General features: G+C 46.2%; 1 protein-coding gene across 3 annotated transcripts in view; it reads right to left on the bottom strand.

Moving 5' to 3' along the window:
- TRANK1 (tetratricopeptide repeat and ankyrin repeat containing 1) overlaps positions 1-18,114 on the bottom strand; it is a 98,224-nt gene that overhangs the window by 8,761 nt on the left and 71,349 nt on the right. For all 3 annotated transcript variants that reach the window (XM_044383285.3, XM_044383286.3, XM_026496702.4), the window contains 6 exons: positions 14,688-14,834; positions 12,594-12,750; positions 9,505-9,593; positions 5,641-5,744; positions 5,398-5,530; positions 1,491-1,636 (listed from right to left, as the gene is read on the bottom strand). In XM_044383285.3, coding sequence (XP_044239220.1) covers positions 1,491-1,636; positions 5,398-5,530; positions 5,641-5,744; positions 9,505-9,593; positions 12,594-12,750; positions 14,688-14,834 — 776 coding nt within the window. The remainder of the gene's footprint in view (positions 1-1,490; positions 1,637-5,397; positions 5,531-5,640; positions 5,745-9,504; positions 9,594-12,593; positions 12,751-14,687; positions 14,835-18,114) is intronic.

Below are 18,114 nucleotides of genomic sequence, written 5' to 3'. Positions count from 1 at the left end.
AGAAGAAGACACCAGAGAGTGAGCTCTCTTGAGCGCTCTCTCTCTCAAGTGCCAAGGAAAGGCCACATGAGGACACAGGGAGAAGGCAGCCATCTGCAAGCCAGAGAAAGAGCTCTTAGCAGTAGCCCAACTGGCCAGAGCCTTGATCTTGGACTTCTAACCACCAAAACTAGGAGAAAATAAATTTCTGTCATTTAAGCCACCCAATCTATGGCATTTCATTACAGTAGCCTGAGCTAACTAATACACACCCATTGCATATATCGCATATATAATGGTACCAAAGATGTGGCTAAAAGAATATGCTTATTTACCCGCCATGGCACTGAACACCTACTTTTTCATTTCCAAAAATAAAACTCAAGGTACCGAGTACCTTTATTGAGGTACTGGTTACACAAGTGTATTAATTTTGTGAGAATTATGTGCACCTTTTTGACTATATATTATACTTTAATAAAAGCTGGCTTAAAAATAAAAATCTGAATTCTGAACATCTGGGTCAGTTATGTTCATTTTGTCATCTGTATAATTTGGTAGAAAGCAAAAAAAGAAATGTAGAACCAACCCATACTCTACTTTTCTAGGAGCTGAGAGTAGAGTGGACTCAAATTCCTGCTCAACAGAAATGCAAGATAGCAGACTCATACCATACCTAGCTGTCCCATAGCACCAGGAAGATCTCCTAGGGGCATCAACAACATGGTGTTTCTATATTCCTTGTCAACCATTAACCCCACCATCTCCACTTCACCTTTGGAATATGAACTAGGCTAAGAGCTCAAGAAGGCCTTCCAGTGAGTCAAGTATGAAACTTATGAGGGTATGTGTTCATACATTTCATACACATATGTATGAGTGCACGGCTGAGGATCTGCCAGTAGACTGTGGTGAAGCAAAATCCTGATGGCCCCCTAGTGCTCTTACCTTTATTCATCATTCAGCAAAATTGACAAGTCAGCGGGTAAAAGTGGAGAGGACAGAACCATCATTTAACACAAAACTGCCATGTGTGTTATGTACACACTTGTAACAAACCCTTCATTTTCCTCTACCCCTTCTCCTCATGACATGGTGTCAAAGCTTATAAAGAGAGTAGGGTATATGAAATATACATATATTACGAGTTCATATACTAAATGCACTGGAATAGCTGCCGATGAAGAGAGAAAGGGAATGAAGACTGGTCATGAAGAGGAAGAGGAGGAACAAACTAAAACCAATGGTGGGTTTGCTATGAAGAGGAGATTATATTCCACTCTTTTTCCTCCCACACTTCCCATCTAGCTCCTCAGTTAATCCTTTAAGCTTGGCTCTTGCCTTTAAGGAGCTCCTGATCCAGCACTGATGCCACCACTCAAGTGGAAGGAGGGCAACATGGGCAAGCCGCTTCAGAAGAGCAGGATAACACCATCCAGGGCAGGCTGCCCCCAGAGAGCAGTGGGAGGGAAGGAACAGGGTGGGGGAAGGGAGAGAATAAAACCACCTACTTTTCCACTGCAATAGCAGCTTCTTCGAAAAGCTCCTCTTGGCAGTACATTTTGAGTGCTAGATCGAATTCCTGAATCTGCTCAAAGCATCTGAAAGCATCTTTGTAGCACTGGCTTCGCTTATAGAAAGAGGCAGCATCTTTTATCTGGGACAGAGTAAAATATACTTTTAGAGTATTCATAGCATAACTTTTTACCTTAAAAATAAGCCAACACCATGAATAATAATGTCTGCTCTTCAAATATGCATGCAAATGGGGATTCCACATTAAATGCACTAGAATGGCTGCCAGTGAGGACAGAATGGGAATGTTCGGACACCAGCCATGAAGAGGAAGAGGATGAACAAATGAAAACCACCAGTGGGTCTGCATGAACACAAAATTATATCCCACTCTTCCTCCCACACTTCCATCCAGCCCCTTGGGTAATCCTTTATGCTTGGCTCTCCCAATGTTTCTCCAAATTCCCTTCCCACCACCTCCACCACCATCACAGCAATCCAAGCCACATCATCGAGCCTCAGTCACTGCTTCCCACTGACCTGTCTTCTTCTACTCTTGCTGCCTAAGGACCTCCTCCCAGAGCATCCAAGCAATGAGCTCCATGTCACTCCTGCAGTTAGAACCTTCCACTGGCTCCTTGTCACATTTGAATAAAATCCAGTCCCTACCATGGACTTTGAGGCCCTACGTGATTTGCTCCTACCACCCTCTCTTGCTCATTTTACCACTTCTACCCACTCACCTGCTCTGGCCCAACCAGCTTCTTTGCTGTTCTTTGAGCTCCCCCACATGCTCCCACCTTAGAGGGCTCTTGCCTGCAAGAATATTTGTCCTGTGATGCCCTGCAGCAGTTCTCACAGTCTCTGCTCAAAAGGCAGCTCCCTTAACTGTAGAGAACAAACTGAGGGTTGATGGAAAGAGGTGTGGGGGGGGTGGGCTAGATGGGGGATGGGTATTAAGGAGGGCACTTGTGATGATGGGCACTGGGTGTTATACCTAAATGATGAACCACTGAACTCTACTCCTGAAACCAATATTGAACTGTATTGTATGTCAATTAACTAGAATTTAAATTTTAAAAAAAGAACAAACCAAAAAAGGCAGTCCCTGCCCCCCCCCCCCCCCGCCACACACACACACACCCTCACCTAAAACAGCAGCTCCTGACACCTCTCTCCCCTCACCTAGTTACCTAGCCTCATCATCACTGGCATCTCCTATGTTACTGGCTAGTCTGTCATCCCTCTCCCACACTAGGAAGGGAAGCTCTCTCAAGGCAGAGGCCCCTATGTTGCCACCTGCTGGCCACTGAGCACCCAGTGCCTGGCACCCAGTAAGGGCCCATCTCTTTGTTGACTATTTCATTTCATAATTCTACTAGCCGCACCTGAGGTCCAAAGAGAAAACAAAATCAAAGTGAAACAAGGCAAAACACATACTTCAGGCCCTCTAATAAATCTTAGCTGGCTTCTATTTCTTTAGACAATCTACACCAAGTGCCAAAATACAAAGAAGATTCAGGTAGGAGGTTCTTCTATGTCCAGAGACCTTATAAAGCAGGGATCATCAAGACCCATCTCAGCCACATGAATACAGCCCCATAACCAGAACATCTACCACCCTATCTCTCGTCCTCTCCTGACAATGCTGATTACTCAGAAGGAAAACCCCAAGTGGGAATGCATGCCCTCCTAGGGGCCAAGCATGCGCCCAACCAGAGAGAGAACAAAGGGCTGGCTCTAAGCAGCAGCCCCCTGCTCTGCACGTTCTGCCCCCTGAGGGGAGGTGTCCCCAGCTGCCATCCAGAGCAAGGGCTTTGAGAGGTTTCCAGGGAAACCAATGTCACTCTCGGGAAAGAGGCAAGAAGCAGGTGAGGCAGAGGAATCCCTGTGAAAAACATCTTACACCCCCAAGGCCCCCTCACAAATATTTCTTTGCTGGGGTAGCACATATTTGGGGGCTGGGACACAGAGGCAATTTGGTCTAAGGATGTTGACAAGGGCTGCTGTCAAGCTGATCAACTTGAATCACGCTGGTTAGTTAAGTGGGAGAACCACATGAGGTCTGAGGCTGGCTCAGGTTGGACACCCTTCCAAGGAGGAGCCTGAACAAAGAAAGAGATGAGACCCTTCCCTGGGTGGGGTTTGGAGCTGCTAGAATGTACTGGGGAGAGGAAGTAGAAGAGGCTGCCACCGGACGTCAAGCCTGTGGAAGGGGAAGGAAACAGGGAAGGCTGTTTTTCCAGGAGCAGGGTGGCATCCACATTTTGAAGACACTGAAGTCCTGAAGAAGGGAACATAGGCTGTACTTATGGCCTCCTGGTCCCCATGCCTCCTACTTTCCGAGGAGGGGGGCTTGGGGGTGGATGGGCAACGTGAGTAAGGAGGAGATCTCTGACTCAGTCACGGCAGGCGCTGGTGGGCAAAAAGGGGAAGCAAAGGCTTAGGCTGGTTCCCTGTGGCTGTCACCACTTAGGGTCCAGGTGGTGGCATGGAAGACTGAAGGGTTGGCAGCTAAAGAACATGGTAAGGTTGGAAACTACCTTAGTTCCTAGAATCTCAGGGCCCAAACTTCCACCCACCCTGAAATCCCTATCCCATCCCCATCTCCCACACCCTAACAAGTCACACCCCCTAATAAACATGGGGCAGGGCAGCACAAGGAGGGCCTTATGATCTTTACATGGACTTGGGGCCACACTTCAAAGTCCCTGGTAGATGTCACACCCACCCCACCCAATGCCCAGGGTGCTCTGAGGATCCAGAAGCTACTACATTTCACAGAGAGATGTGGAAACCCAGCCCCCTCTTGGAGGGGCATAAAGCCGCTACAGCATTGGGGGGGGGGGGGAGCAGGAGCCCCAGCTGGGCTTTCTAGAGCACAGCTTCTCAAGCCACCTAGCTCTATACCTCCAATCCCTCACAACTGATACCCTGGAAGTGAATCATGTGAGGTACAGCATGGTGGCTATAGTTAACACTGTATTGTATATTTGAAAGTTACTAAGAGAATAGATCTTAAAAGATCTCATCAGAAAAAAAATTTGTGTAACTCTATATAGTGATGGATGAATGAAACTTACAATACATACATATATCAAATCATTATGTTGTATACCTCTAACTGATATCATTTTACATGCCAATTATATCTCAATGAAAAAAAGACAACGGAATTGCTAAAAAAAAAAATCATCACTGCTTGGATGTTACAGCAATGCCAAAGTGCTGTAACAGTCTGTCGCTGGTTACTTTCATCTTCTGTGTTAACCTTGTTACAGACAAATAAAAATCTTATTTTTAAGATTTTTTAAGACCAGCCTGCTGACCACTCTGTGAGTAGCTAAGTTCTAGACCAGCTCTGTCTGACAGCACTTTCCATGATGATGGAAATATTCTATAACAATAAGCACCTGAAATGTGGCTAGTGAGACTGAGGAACTGTATTTGTAGTTTTATTACATTTTGATTAACTTACATTATAAATTAAACAGCCACAGGTGGCTAGTGGCTGCCAGACTGGTTGGTGCAGATCTAGAGCAATTACTGAGAGCACAGGAAAATTGCCATGTCGATGCCAGGCCGTTCACACAGGCAGACTCCAGACCCAACACAGAAGACAGAAAGGCAGGAATATTCCAAATCCCACCTCCCCTTTGATTTGAACAATGGGCCTCCCCGTGATTAATATCAGGTCACAAACATTCACACAGATGTGGGCATGCATGCGCACACACACTTCTTTGGAGCCACGTAAACCCTCGGGCAAGTGGAGAAAAAATGGCTGCCCTACAGTCTTCAGAGCCAATGTCTCCCTCTTTGGAGGCCTGGAGCCCCTCCCTGATGCAAGCAGGGGCTGAGGGAGCCCAGTTCTCCCAGCGGCAGCGCAGGCTGGGCCCGTACCTTCCCCAGCCTCTCACACAACTGGGCGGACAGCTGGAACTCCTTGGCGTAGCTCAGGCACTTAAGGGACAGCTGTGGCTCCTTGCACTCCAAATAAGTCTTGGCCAGTTCCAAGTACTCCACCTGCTTCTCCCTGGAGGAGAGAGAGAAAACAGAGTACCCATGGAATGGTGACCAAGGCCCAACAGATCTCACCAGCTGATCTCACCAGAGCATCCCTGAGATGACCCCTGAGACTCTTACTTGGGGCTGACTTTCTTGGATTTCATGTTCAGGGCAGTGTTGTGGGCCAGCGCCAGCTTCTCCTTCTCAAATGCTCCTCCTTTTTGGTAACACTTGGCTGCAACCTAAAACAGGCAAAAAGTCTTGATTCCCAGCAAAGGAATGGAGGTGACATACAGAACAAGGGTTAAAGCATACGTGCATGTTTGCACTGACTTCCCCCAGCCTGAGGGGGAGAAGCAGGAACGTGCTGATGAGCTAAAAAAAAAAAAAAAAAAAGCCTCACAGGATAAAGCCCAGTAATGTTACTAGTGAACACTTCCCACTCAAATGTTCCTTTTGAAAGTGCCCAGAGAGGTGCCTGGGTTGCTCATTTGGTTAAGCATTTGCCTTTGGCTCAGGTCATGATCTCAGGGTCCTGGGATCAAACCCTGCGTCAGGCTCCCTGTTCAGCAGAGATCCTGCTTCTCCTTCTCCTTCTGTCCCTTCACCCCCACTCATGTGTGCGCTCTCTCTCTCTCTCTCTCTCTCAAATAAATAAATAAAATGTGGAAAGTGCCCAGAATCCATGGAAAAGGGATACAGGATATATTTTTATAAGCCACCATAATTAACACCTCACTTAATCTACCAATAGCCATGTGTGAGAAGTTTCATCCATCTCACTGTATACAGTAACAAAAACATGGGCCCAAAGTCACCCAGTGGCTCTTCTGGGCCCCACACAGTTTTTCTCTAGTTGGTAACTATAATGGTTAACCAACAGTGTTGATGGAATAGCTGCAGCACAGAAATGGGGGTAGAAATGGGGATGGAGATGGTGTCACCACACATTCCAGAAGACACCTGGCTAGATCCCCTGGTCATACCGGTCTGTGTTGAGCAAGTAGAAGGTGAGACAAGCATCACAGGAATGTTGCCTGGACCTCCATTCCTGCCAACAGAAAGCTGCTTTTCTTTTTTTTTTTTTTTTAAAGATTTTATTTATTTATTTGACAGAGATAGAGACAGCCAGCGAGAGAGGGAACACAAGCAGGGGGAGTGGGAGAGGAAGAAGCAGGCTCATAGCGGAGGAGCCTGATGTGGGGCTCGATCCCATAACGCCGGGATCACGCCCTGAGCCGAAGGCAGACGCTTAACCGCTGTGCCACCCAGGCGCCCCCAGAAAGCTGCTTTTCTAAAGCAGGAATGCTGACACCATGTCTCAAAGCACAGGCTAGAGAGCAGAAAGTCATGTTTGGCCCAGCATGTAAATACTAGGTCTCAGTGTGAGCGTGTGATTAAGTAGTGTGATTAAGTAGACAAGATGACATCTTGTTCCCTCAGGCTCTTTGCTTCAGCCTCCCCAGCCTCATGGGCCTCCTTGCATTCCCATGACCTGTGCCACACTCTTTCTCACCATAGGACATTTGCACATGCTATTCCTTCTGACTGAAATGCTCTTCCACCCCTTCTCTGCCCAGTTAACTTCATTCATCCTATAGGCCTTATTTCTAGGCTCCTACTTAGAGCAGCCTTCCCTGGCCTCCCTGTCCAGGACAGGTGGTTCTGTGGCAGCTGATCTCTCCTGTGGGATACCTGCAAGAGCTAGAGCTGGGCACTCTTCTGAGTGCCTGTCCCACTCACCATCACATCCCCGCAACCTAAACATGATGTTTGGCCCAGAGTTCCACAGGAATTTGTTGAATGAATGAATCTCAAGTGATTGCCATTTGTATGGTAGTTCTGGAACATTCACTGACATGCAGCCAAAAACTCAATAAACCACCTGAGTCCTGAAGTCCTTCAGCACAGTCAAAATAAAATCAGGTGAGGAAAAGGCTTTTTATAACATTCTCATCTGTGCCAACTCCCATAAAAATATTATAGATTCAAACATTCAAAAGGCCTTTTTTAAAAAAAGATTTTATTTATTTATTCGACAGAGATAGAGACAGCCAGCGAGAGAGGGAACACAAGCAGGGGGAGTGGGAGAGGAAGAAGCAGGCTCATAGCAGAGGAGCCTGATGTGGGGCTCAATCCCATAACGCCGGGATCATGCCCTGAGCCGAAGGCAGACGCTCAACCGCTGTGCCACCCAGGCGCCCCTCAAAAGGCCTTTTTAAAGGGATAAAGAATTGGAAATCCATGGGCAACATGTATGGGCTAACACCAACAGCGTTCTGAAGGGAATAAAGGGAAAGACTATCTAGTTTTCCAATTTCGTATCCATACCTGCTGGCCATATTATCCCGCTCTTCCCTCCCTGCCCCCCACCGGAAAAGGGATCTTGGTTTTATAACAGCAGCCAAGTTATGACAAGGATGGGCAGGGAATAAAGTTTCAGAGCTCTGTCAACCTCCAGCAGCTAAATACTACAGGTTTATGGAAACACCTTGCAGACACACCCAAACACACAACAGTGCACATTCTGTTTTCTCACCCCTGAGTACTGATTACAAGGTGGCGACAGTCCTTCAGGGACAGTCATCCCTGTATCTGCCCACATCCCTTTACCGTGTAATTCTGCAGCTTCTCCCACCCAGACTGCTGCCTATGTCCCTTCCCTTCAGATCTGGGCAGTGACCTGCTCTGGCCAACAGTAGAAACGACACAGGGCCAGCTCCGAGGCCAGGCGTCAGGGGGCCTCCTGCACTTCTCTGCTCTCTGAACACTGCTGGGGCATCAGGTGAACAAGCCCAGGCTCGCCTGCTGGAGGATGAAATGCACGTGATTCAGGATCCCCATTCACCCCCATTCTCCGAGCCAAGAGCCAACCAAGGCCCAGAAGCGGACCTGCTTGCTGACTGGTGCTGAGTTCAGACGTGAGTGACCTGGCTGAGACTCCAGGAGCTACTCCACTAAACTTGGCTATTGGTTAACTGCCCACAATACTCCCCTCTCCCTCCCTTGCATGATGGCAGAACCTGCCTTCCACGAAGGGCTGAAACTGCAGGATGGGACTGCTCTCCCAGACTCCCTTGCAACAGGCATGGACATGTGACCTGGTACCGACCAGTGAGGTGTAAGGAGAAGTCCACGGGGGACTTCACGATAAAGAAAGAGACCCACAAGAAGAAAAGTGTCTGCCTTTCAGCCCTGCTTGGGATGCTGCCGAGGGGAACGGGCTGCTTGGCACTGCTGCAGTCATTATGTTATCTGACAAGCCACAGACAACACAAGGAAGAAATGGAAAGATACAGGGGCCTGTGATGAGTTTGTTGAGCTGAAGGTGTCTGTGCCTTACAGGTGGAGACATCACCACCACTGCATCCTGGGAAACACACACACCATGGTGCCCCACCTGAAACTGGGTGATGTGTAGGGATGCTGACGGTCAGGAGAGGGATGGGGCTCTTCGAGCTGGTTTCACTCTTTCCGGAGGACTGGCAAAGATAACACTGGCCGGAAGAAGGCTGCTCAAGCTCACTAGGATGGCTTGTGGCCCAGAACTGGTCAATTCAGTCTAGTGATAAAGCTTAACCCCTGCTCACTGACTCAGCTTGGGAGTCAAGTCTGTGTCGGATCAATTTGAAAAACAAATGATCAATCTGTGACTATTTTAAAACGCAGTGGGATGACAGCAGAAACGTTTAAACGTAGAGCACAAGAGGGAAAGAAAATAACGAGAAGGGTCTCTTGCTGGGGCAGAGGCCATGACCCTTCATTTTCCTGTCAGTCCATTCTGGCACTTGGCCACAGTGAAGGGTTATCATGCTTGCCCTGGAAAAGCAGCTGGACAGGGAGCTCTCCTCATCGCAGGGGGCCTGATGTTTCCAAAGAAGCAGCACCATAACCTTGCCCTATCCTGGTGACAAGCATGATGGTGGAAAACCTGCCTATGTGGCCCGACGAGGTCACCAGTCACAAAGACCTCCCCCGCTGGCTCCTGGCCCAGCCGCTTACCTTCCAGCACTGGTGTTTAGCATAATATTCTCCTTGCGCAATCCACTCCTCAGGTGTTGAGGTCTTAACAAACATGCTGTCATCAAGATCTAAAATGAAAAAAGAAAAGTAGATTTGCTTCTCTGGGCGTTCATTCCCTTAAACTTGACGTTATAGCCTGAAGTTTGCCCCCTTCTCCCGCCCCAAAAATGCATATGTTGAAGCCCTAAACCTCAGTGCCTCAGAATGCTGACTATATTTGGAGGCAGGGCCTTTAGAGATGTGATGAAGTTACAACAAAGCTGTTCAGGTGAATCCTAGTCCAGTCTATGTCCTTACAAGGAGATTAACACACATAGAAAGAGACACCAGGGGCTCACACAGAGGAAAAGCCATCTACGAGCCAAGGATAGAAGCCTCAGAAGTAACCAAACCTGCTGACACCTTGATCCTGGACTTCCTACATGTAAGACAATACGGTTAGTGGCGCTTTATTGTGGCAGCCCAGGCAAACAAATACACCTGTGTTGTCTTTCCAGGATTCATTTTAAGATGGATTTTAGCTTATCAAGCCAGTTTATTGTGGGTTTTGGAAGGAGGAGGCAGGGGTAAGAAAGGATGTTGCTCAGTTTTTGAACTTCGGTCTACCTTCCTCTCCTATGGCGATGGATTAGAAGACAGAAAATTCTAATTCCTCCTTGAAAATCCAAAGCCATGTGGCTCTTAGCAAACTCCCACACAGGGGCTTTAGCAAGGAACAAGGTGAAAGGGTTTTACAGTATTTTCAAATATGTAGACTTTGCCCTCAGGGTAAGCAGTGTGACACGTCCCCATAGGTGGACATGGACTGTCACAACCACCTGCTGTCAGGCCCTTCTGTTGTCATACCAGCCCACTGCCGACTAGATCAGCCACCCCTCCTGCAGCCCCCTGAGCATCAACAGCCGTGAGCATCCCTCTCTGCAGGTTCTGAGCCTCAGCTTCAAGAAGCGCGTGGAAGACTGACGACCAGCACAAGGCTGAGAGCCAAATCTGGGCTGAACAGGTGCAGGATACCCAGGCCCATGGATATCAACCGGGGACAGCGAGGCAGACATTCCAGCTTCCTTTAGAAGGCGCAAACTCCTTCCTGCCAGCCCTTTGCCATGCCCTGCAGCGCTGTGTGCAAAGATAACTTTGCAGCATCTTGTCCTGACTCTGTGCATGCTATCAGTGCTTTGGTGACATTTGATTCTCACAGGGAGCTCCCTGGTGTCCTTGCATAGGGCTGGTGTACGTTGCCAGCATGATGATAAAGACACCCAAATTACACAGTCACTATGCTTATCCCCGGCTCCCCCTGCACAGCGGGAACAGATGTTCTCACAGACCTTACCATGTGCAACTTACAACACACTTAAGACTGTCCTTTTTCTTGTATTCTTAACGCTACCAAGACAGAAAATAAATTGTGGGGCGCCTGGGTGGCACAGCGGTTAAGCGTCTGCCTGCGGCTCAGGGCGTGATCCTGGCATTATGGGATCGAGCCCCACATCAGGCTCCTCTGCTATGAGCCTGCTTCTTCCTCTCCCACTCCCCCTGCTTGTGTTCCCTCTCTCACTGGCTGTCTCTATCTCTGTCAAATAAATAAATAAAATCTTTAAAAAAAAAAAGAAAAAAAGAGAAAATAAATTGTGATCTTGTTTCACTTGTAATTTTTAAATGAAAGAAAACTGCCTATCTTGATGATCTCTTATAACAGGTGCCAGAATCTACTTCGGAAATGAAAGGAGTAGGCGCCACAGGGAAGAATAAGAACGACCATGGCAGGCCAGCCCCCTTGCTCCCTTTTCATTGAAGAAGTGAAGGCCCAGGGTGAGAAAGTGGGTCTGGACAAGGTCATGTGGCTGCACAGCTGGAAAGTTCTAATAAGAAGCTAGGGCTTTTTTTTTTTTTTTCACTCCAAAACTTCAACTTTCCCCATTACACCTAACAGCCAGGGCCCAGGAACAGAAGAGCTAACCCTGGTCCCCAACTGAGCCATTGGCTGCAACCAGAAATACTCTCCATAAAACTGGCCAGCAAATGCTCAGGAAAGCAGCAGACCTCTAAACAGTGGCTGAGCCCTGCACTTTCCCTCATCCATAAAGAAATTAACTGTGGCCTGGAGGAGCCAACTCAACAGCTAACCCACAAGAAAGACAACAATTTTCTGCTTTATGAAGGGCTGATGACTTCTCTGCAAGTTATTCCATCAGGAGAACTTCACTCCATTTTTTAATTAGCCAGTCTTTGTAAGTGATCAGAACAACACACAATATTGGTTTGGCTTTTTAAACACTGCAAACAGCACAGAAGGGGAAAAGGTGAAAACTAAAAGGTGTTCCTATCTCCTCGACAACCTGCACCCACCAGCCCGAGGACCAGAGCAGCTGCTGTGAACAGTTCCTCACTGGCAGACACTTAGGTCGTTTTAGTTTCTTATAATTACAAACAAGGCTGTGAGGAACACTTGTCTGTGTATCTTTGAGATTTTATACAAGAATATCTCTAGGTTAGGATCCTGGAACAGGAATTGCTGCGTCACTCTTAACCCAACACATTCTTCATTTTGATAGATATTGCCAGTCAGCTGTCCAAGACCTAGCAATTTGTGTTCCCCCAAGAAAGCCTATTTCCTCTCAACCTCGCCCAGGACCCTCACTTTTTTTTTTTTAAGGAGGTTCCACACATAACATGAGGCTTGAAGTCACGACCCTGAGATCAAGAGTCAGACACACTTCTGACTGAGCCAGCCAGGCCCCTACCACGACCCTCACTCTTAAAGGATCAATAAAAGATCTTCCCTGAAGGAACTAACCTCCCCCCATCCCATTACAACCACACTTTCCCACACATTTTAGCAGTAAATACGAAAGCTCATTTCTCAGAAGAATGTGGAAAGGAAAGAAAAGGCTTTCCAAAACCTATGTCCTTTACACCTGACCATAAGAAGTTGTTCAGAGTAACATGTTTTGTGTTTTGTTTTGTTTTGTTTTGTTTTGTTTTGTTGGGGCAGGGGGGTGGTTATTATTCAAATGAGAGTAACATGTTTTGTATCCAACAGCCAGAATATCTTAATGAGATCTTACCTTTATTTTCATCTGTCTTCACAACTTGGACAAAATTTCTTCTCATGAAATATTTGAAAGCAGGGGCCCGCTTCTCTGGGTTTTCATCAAAGATCCAGAGGTTCACCCGGGCCCGTGTAATGGCAGTGTACAGCTGCTTCAGCTCTCCATTGAGGAGCTAAATTGAGGACAAAGACAGAGAGCCTTTTGTCTATAGCGTCAACGTGATACACTTCAATGGGCTTACTCACTTTGGTGAAATACAAAAACCAAATGTAAGGATAGCAGAAGCGTGAGCAGGAGGGGAGGAGCTCACTGTGGTCGCAGCACAGATAAGTGAAGCTCTAGCAAGGGGGCTCAACATTAGCACAGCACTGCCGTTTTCTGCTGGAATTTTCTATTTTGAAATAATTATACGTTCATAGGAAGGTACAAAGATAGTGTAGAGAGGTCCCATGTGCCTTTCACTCAATTTATCCCAATGGCTATATCTTACACAATTCCTGTAACTTATTTTTACAAATTAAGCCGGTCATACACTTCTATGACCACTATCATTAGTACAAAATTACTCACGACCTATGCCATGACTGAGAGCTGCAGACATAAGGGGTTAGGACTTGAACACGGGGAGGGCCTACTTGATTAAATAATGCACATTTCAAAACAACAGTGGATCTGTGGCTACCTAGAGGTTTGCATAGCTTGGCAGTGATTTAACTTTAATTTCTATAGAGCCTTGTAGGCATTTACTGAAATAACCTGCTAACTGCTATTCCGTTTATTTGTTTTACACATTGTACAAGACATAAAACTAGGGCGGTAGTTTCTCCCCAAAGATTTTGGTTTTACTGGTTCAATTTTCACTCTCTCAAGGTTCCATCAACCTTCCTCAGTCAAGAGCTCTGCAGAACTGCTCAGCTTTGGCCTCCTTCTCGGTGAGGCAGCTGCGATGTGAAGGGAAAGGGATGCTGGGTCCCTTCACAGTGTAGCAGAGCAAAATCTGCCACCCCAAAGTGTGGACTGCCATCTCTTCAGCATGTGGATTATTTTAGGCTGATTATTTTTAAGAAACAAAAGTTCACAAAGAAACTTTGCCCTTCCCCCTGACTGCCTAAAAGAATTTAGACAGAGAACCTGCTCCAGGAAGGGAGCAATCATCATAGATAACTGTAGTATAATGTGAACTAGGGATGCTAAACAGGGAGCACCATAGCAAAGCCGGCTTGTGTGAACTTCTCTCTAGGTCCCATTGTTTCTGGATGGCCGAGCAAACATTTGCTTACCAAACATTCACTTTTTTCATCTTTTTGTGAATTGCTTTCTTTCCCTCTGAAGCCCTAAAACCCTACCCCCTTCTCCTTGGTCCAGGATGACATATAAACCTCATTTTGCCTGTTTTTGGAATCTCATGTTTATGTTGATTCCCTATACATACGCAATTAAATTTTGTTTTCTTTTTTTTTAACTTTTTTTTAAAGATTTTCTTTATTTATTTGAGAGAGAGAGCAGGAGCAAGGGGAGCAGCAGAGGAAGAGGTAGACGCAGATTCCTCATTGAGCAGGGAGCCAGATGCAGGGCTCGATCCCAAGACCCTGGGATCATGACCTGAGCCGAAGGCAGATGCTTCACTGACTGAGCCACCCAGGCACCCCTAAATTTTATTTTCTTCTGTTAATCTGTTTCATGTCAATTTAATTTTTAGACCACTAGAGGAATCTTAAAAGGTAAAATGTTTTCCTCCCCAACAACAGTCAAGCCTGGTATTACAAGTCTACATGAACTATTGTCCTGGACTTCACATGTGAGTTCCCTGTCAGCATCTTCAAAATTTCTGAATAGAGCTGAGTTCTAGAGGTGAATAGTAGGTACAACCCTCCCCCTTTCACTTTCAGACAGTGCCCCACCCATCAAGCCCCACTCTCTGCTGAGAAAAGAGAGTCTGCCAACACTGAGATCCCTGCCATGCCCATTCCCATCCTCCACTTCCCAGTGCTGATGCATGAGAAAACCAGTCAAGTACCAGGCTCTATTTTTAACTTCATCTTCTCATCCAAACTTTGTTTACTGCCCCCCCCCTTCAAATATGCATGCGGACAAATGGCAGAAAATCACCTTGTACATTTCTGGATTCACCATGAGGGACCGACCCTGGGAGGAGCTGGGTTTCTCCAAGGGCACTTCAATCAGTGGCCGGTTTTCCTGTCTGGAGTCAGATGATGAAGGCGTAAATGAAGAAATGATCTTCCATTCCTTGTAAGCCTGAACAACAATGACAAATTAAAAGCCAATAGAATATGCCCTTGAACTGTACACACAGCCCCATGGTAAATTAACCCCCTTTTCCTGGCCTGGGGCCCTCAGCCCAACTGTAATGAGGGGACCATCCTATGGCCTCGGTTGGAGGACCTCAAGTGGCACAGGCAGGGAAAGGGGAAGCTACCATGAAAACTCCCCCAGATACTTGGCCAAGATGGCCGAGAAGCCAGGCACACATGCCCACTTCCAGGAGGAATGTTAAGCACCCAGGAAGTTTCTTGCTTAAAGAATTTCAGCAAGCAGTATGGAGGGAGGAACCCAGTGTCCTTCACCCCTTTTCACAATGTGTAAGAGATGCCACCTAGTGTCAGCTGTTAAGATATATATGACAAAATTTTCTAACTACATTATTCAACCAAGGATGGAACAAAATTCAGGAGCTGTGGAGTATAGTGTGCACAGGAGACTGAGGTCAGACAAAACACATTTGTATCTCAGTTCTTTCACTCATTAGCTATGTGACCTCAGAAAAATTGTTTTTTTTGTTTCCTCTACGTCTCCTTTCCCTGCTCTGCAAAATGGGGATGCCAGAACTACCCAAGTTTGTCGGGAAATAAAAGGAGATAATCAATGTTGAGTGTCTAGTACAATGTTTGACAAATAGTTGATATTTTAGCCATGTGTCTCTTTATCCAAACTCAAACCACAAAACCACAGTGACCATGTAGACCAGAAGTTGGCAAGTTTTCTTTCTAAAGGCTCAGAGGATAAAAGTTTCAGGTTTTGTGGGCCATGTGGTCTCTCTCACAACAACTCAATCTGTTATTATGATGCAAAAGCAGGCGTTGTCAATTATGTAGATGAATGAGCATGTGTGTCCCGATAAAACGTTATTTTTCAACACTAAAGCTGAATTTAATATAATTTTCATATGTCATATAACATTATTTTCCTTTGATTTTTTTTAACCATTTAAAGATGTAAAAACCACTGTTAGCCCACAGGCCACAAAAAAGTAAGCAGGGGGCTGGATTTGGCCCTGGGGACCATGGTTGGTCGACCCTGGTAAAGCTAAAGTACCCAGAATACATGCAGTACTTAGAGGGCAGAATTCCTATGAAATTTCAGATTTCATACTTCAGTGTATCTTGTGAGAGTAGCTAGGTAACTCCCCTTAGCCTTTACTTTTCCATGTATAAAATGGTGCTCCTTGCCACCTATGTATCTTCTCAAGAATAATGAAAACACGGAGTGGATACGGTTCATGACCTCCTTTAAGTCACCCCGTAACTTAAACTAGTAAGTATCAGGTTAAATGCTTTAAACACTCTCTAATTTATTTAATACTAATAAAATTATCATTACATTATAATTATTCTGATTTAAAAAAATAAACACTGTCTCTTAAAGAGGGATGGTTATACGACTAACCAATTATGGAATTAATCACCATATTCTGAAAAGAGATGTCAATCATGTAATCATCGAAGTAGTTGGGAGTTTAAAAAAAAAAAGCCTTCAGGACGTACTTATGACTGTCCTCTTTGTAGAGCTGTTCACACCCTGAATTGTTAGCCAAGGAAGGCAGGCAAAAGACACAAGCATTTTAACATTTGCGAAGCTCCCCTGGCAGACAGCAGGAGGCACAGGCCAGCTGACCTTGGAAGGGCTAGTGAAGCACAACGTACTTTAAAACTGCTGAATGAGAAGCAAAAGCCGCTCATATGGCACAGGACTAACCTCTTTCCAGGAATAAAACACACTTTACTTTCAAGACAGAGTCTTTGAGGAGTGAGTACGTGTATTTGTGGCAAGAATACAGGCCTACAGCACCTCTGACAATAAAAGAAGCAGCAAGTCCAGTTTCTTCTATTGGGACTGATCATTGTGAAGGTCACTTCGGTGGGGCCTGTTCTCTAAGTGATTAACCCCTAAAAGCTGTGGTTTTCGAAGTCCCTCCTGTCCTATTCACACAGGAGTATGAAGGAAAGGACTCCCCTAGGAGTCCTTACACTGGGGCTGAGTGTAAACGGCAAGCACCCTTCCAAGTCCCCACAGGAGGAGAGTCTGGGGGTGACTGGGAGAAAGACTGCTGCTGCCCCAAATGAGGACAAATCCTAGAAGAGAAGGACTTGGTGTAGCCATTCCTTGGTCCCTTCCCCATCTCAGAAGATGGCCTGGCAACTATATGGTTGAACAGGGAGCAACAAATCCCTTAAAGAGAAGAATCACACACTGGGGCAACCAGAACACCCCACACACACATGCACAAAGAGAGTGTCTGCCAGAAACATAAACCAGGGGTGGAAGAAGAGGCCAGGGGTGGAGAGAGGAGCTCTCCACTGTCCCCCGTGTCAAATACAATTACTATGCAGCAGCCTGCAGCCAGTCACCCCGAAAGAAACCCCACATGAGGAGCCAGACCTCAGGTGACTGAAGACTTAGGTGATCCCTGTCTTTCCTCTACTTTGATTAAAGCATTTCCTCTCATTTAGAAATGAGATGTTTTTTGGTCTTGACTGTCGATGATAAATGGAGCGTGTGCTTTGGGCCCGGGGAATGCATAACGACATTCCTCGGGAACCGAGAAGCACCACTATCAGGAGTCTTTTTAGAAGTCTTATTGTGCACATGGGATGAAGTGGATGTTACCAAAAGATTCCATTTGTGATTATTTTAATTTTATTCAACAAACTGGTTGGGAGCACAGGGTCAAGATAATCTGGGCCTTCGCCATTTCCAGGATCAGGTGAGACAGAATAACTGGATTATTCTTTCACAAACAGAATCGACCACAAGTTACAGATCCGTAAGGCCAGAGCTCCTCGGGCTTCTTACTGGCACAAGCATACAACTGGCAGTTAATAAAGGACAGGAACAACAAAGTCTTACCCCTTCCTCTTTCAGCACAGCCTCGGTCCAACCATGACCAATGGATGTATTATGAGAAAAAAGAGTTAGTTCTCAGAGATTAAAAATGGTTCCAGGGTTAATGAGAGTGCATCTGATTTCATTAGCAAAAGTCAATAGAAAAGGAATGCACTTAAGATATGGCAATGATATACTCATCGTGGAAGGTTCCAGAAGCCAATTTGCATGCGGGGCTTTAAAAGGAAAGGAGTACAGAGGAAAGATCGCAAAACTGAGAACTCAAAGCATCTGAGTTGGTCTCCAGGCTCTGTCCCCTACACCATGACTGTGGGCAATTTACTTAATTTCCATGACCCTCAGCTTTATCTGTAGAATGAGGGTAATGAAAATACATACAAACTCAGAGGGTTAG

The sequence above is a fragment of the Ursus arctos genome, unplaced genomic scaffold, assembly GCF_023065955.2.
Source record: "Ursus arctos isolate Adak ecotype North America unplaced genomic scaffold, UrsArc2.0 scaffold_20, whole genome shotgun sequence".
Lineage (NCBI taxonomy): Eukaryota > Metazoa > Chordata > Mammalia > Carnivora > Ursidae > Ursus > Ursus arctos.
The sequence above is the reverse complement of the archived record's forward strand: the minus strand, read 5'-3'. Positions and strand labels throughout refer to the sequence as shown.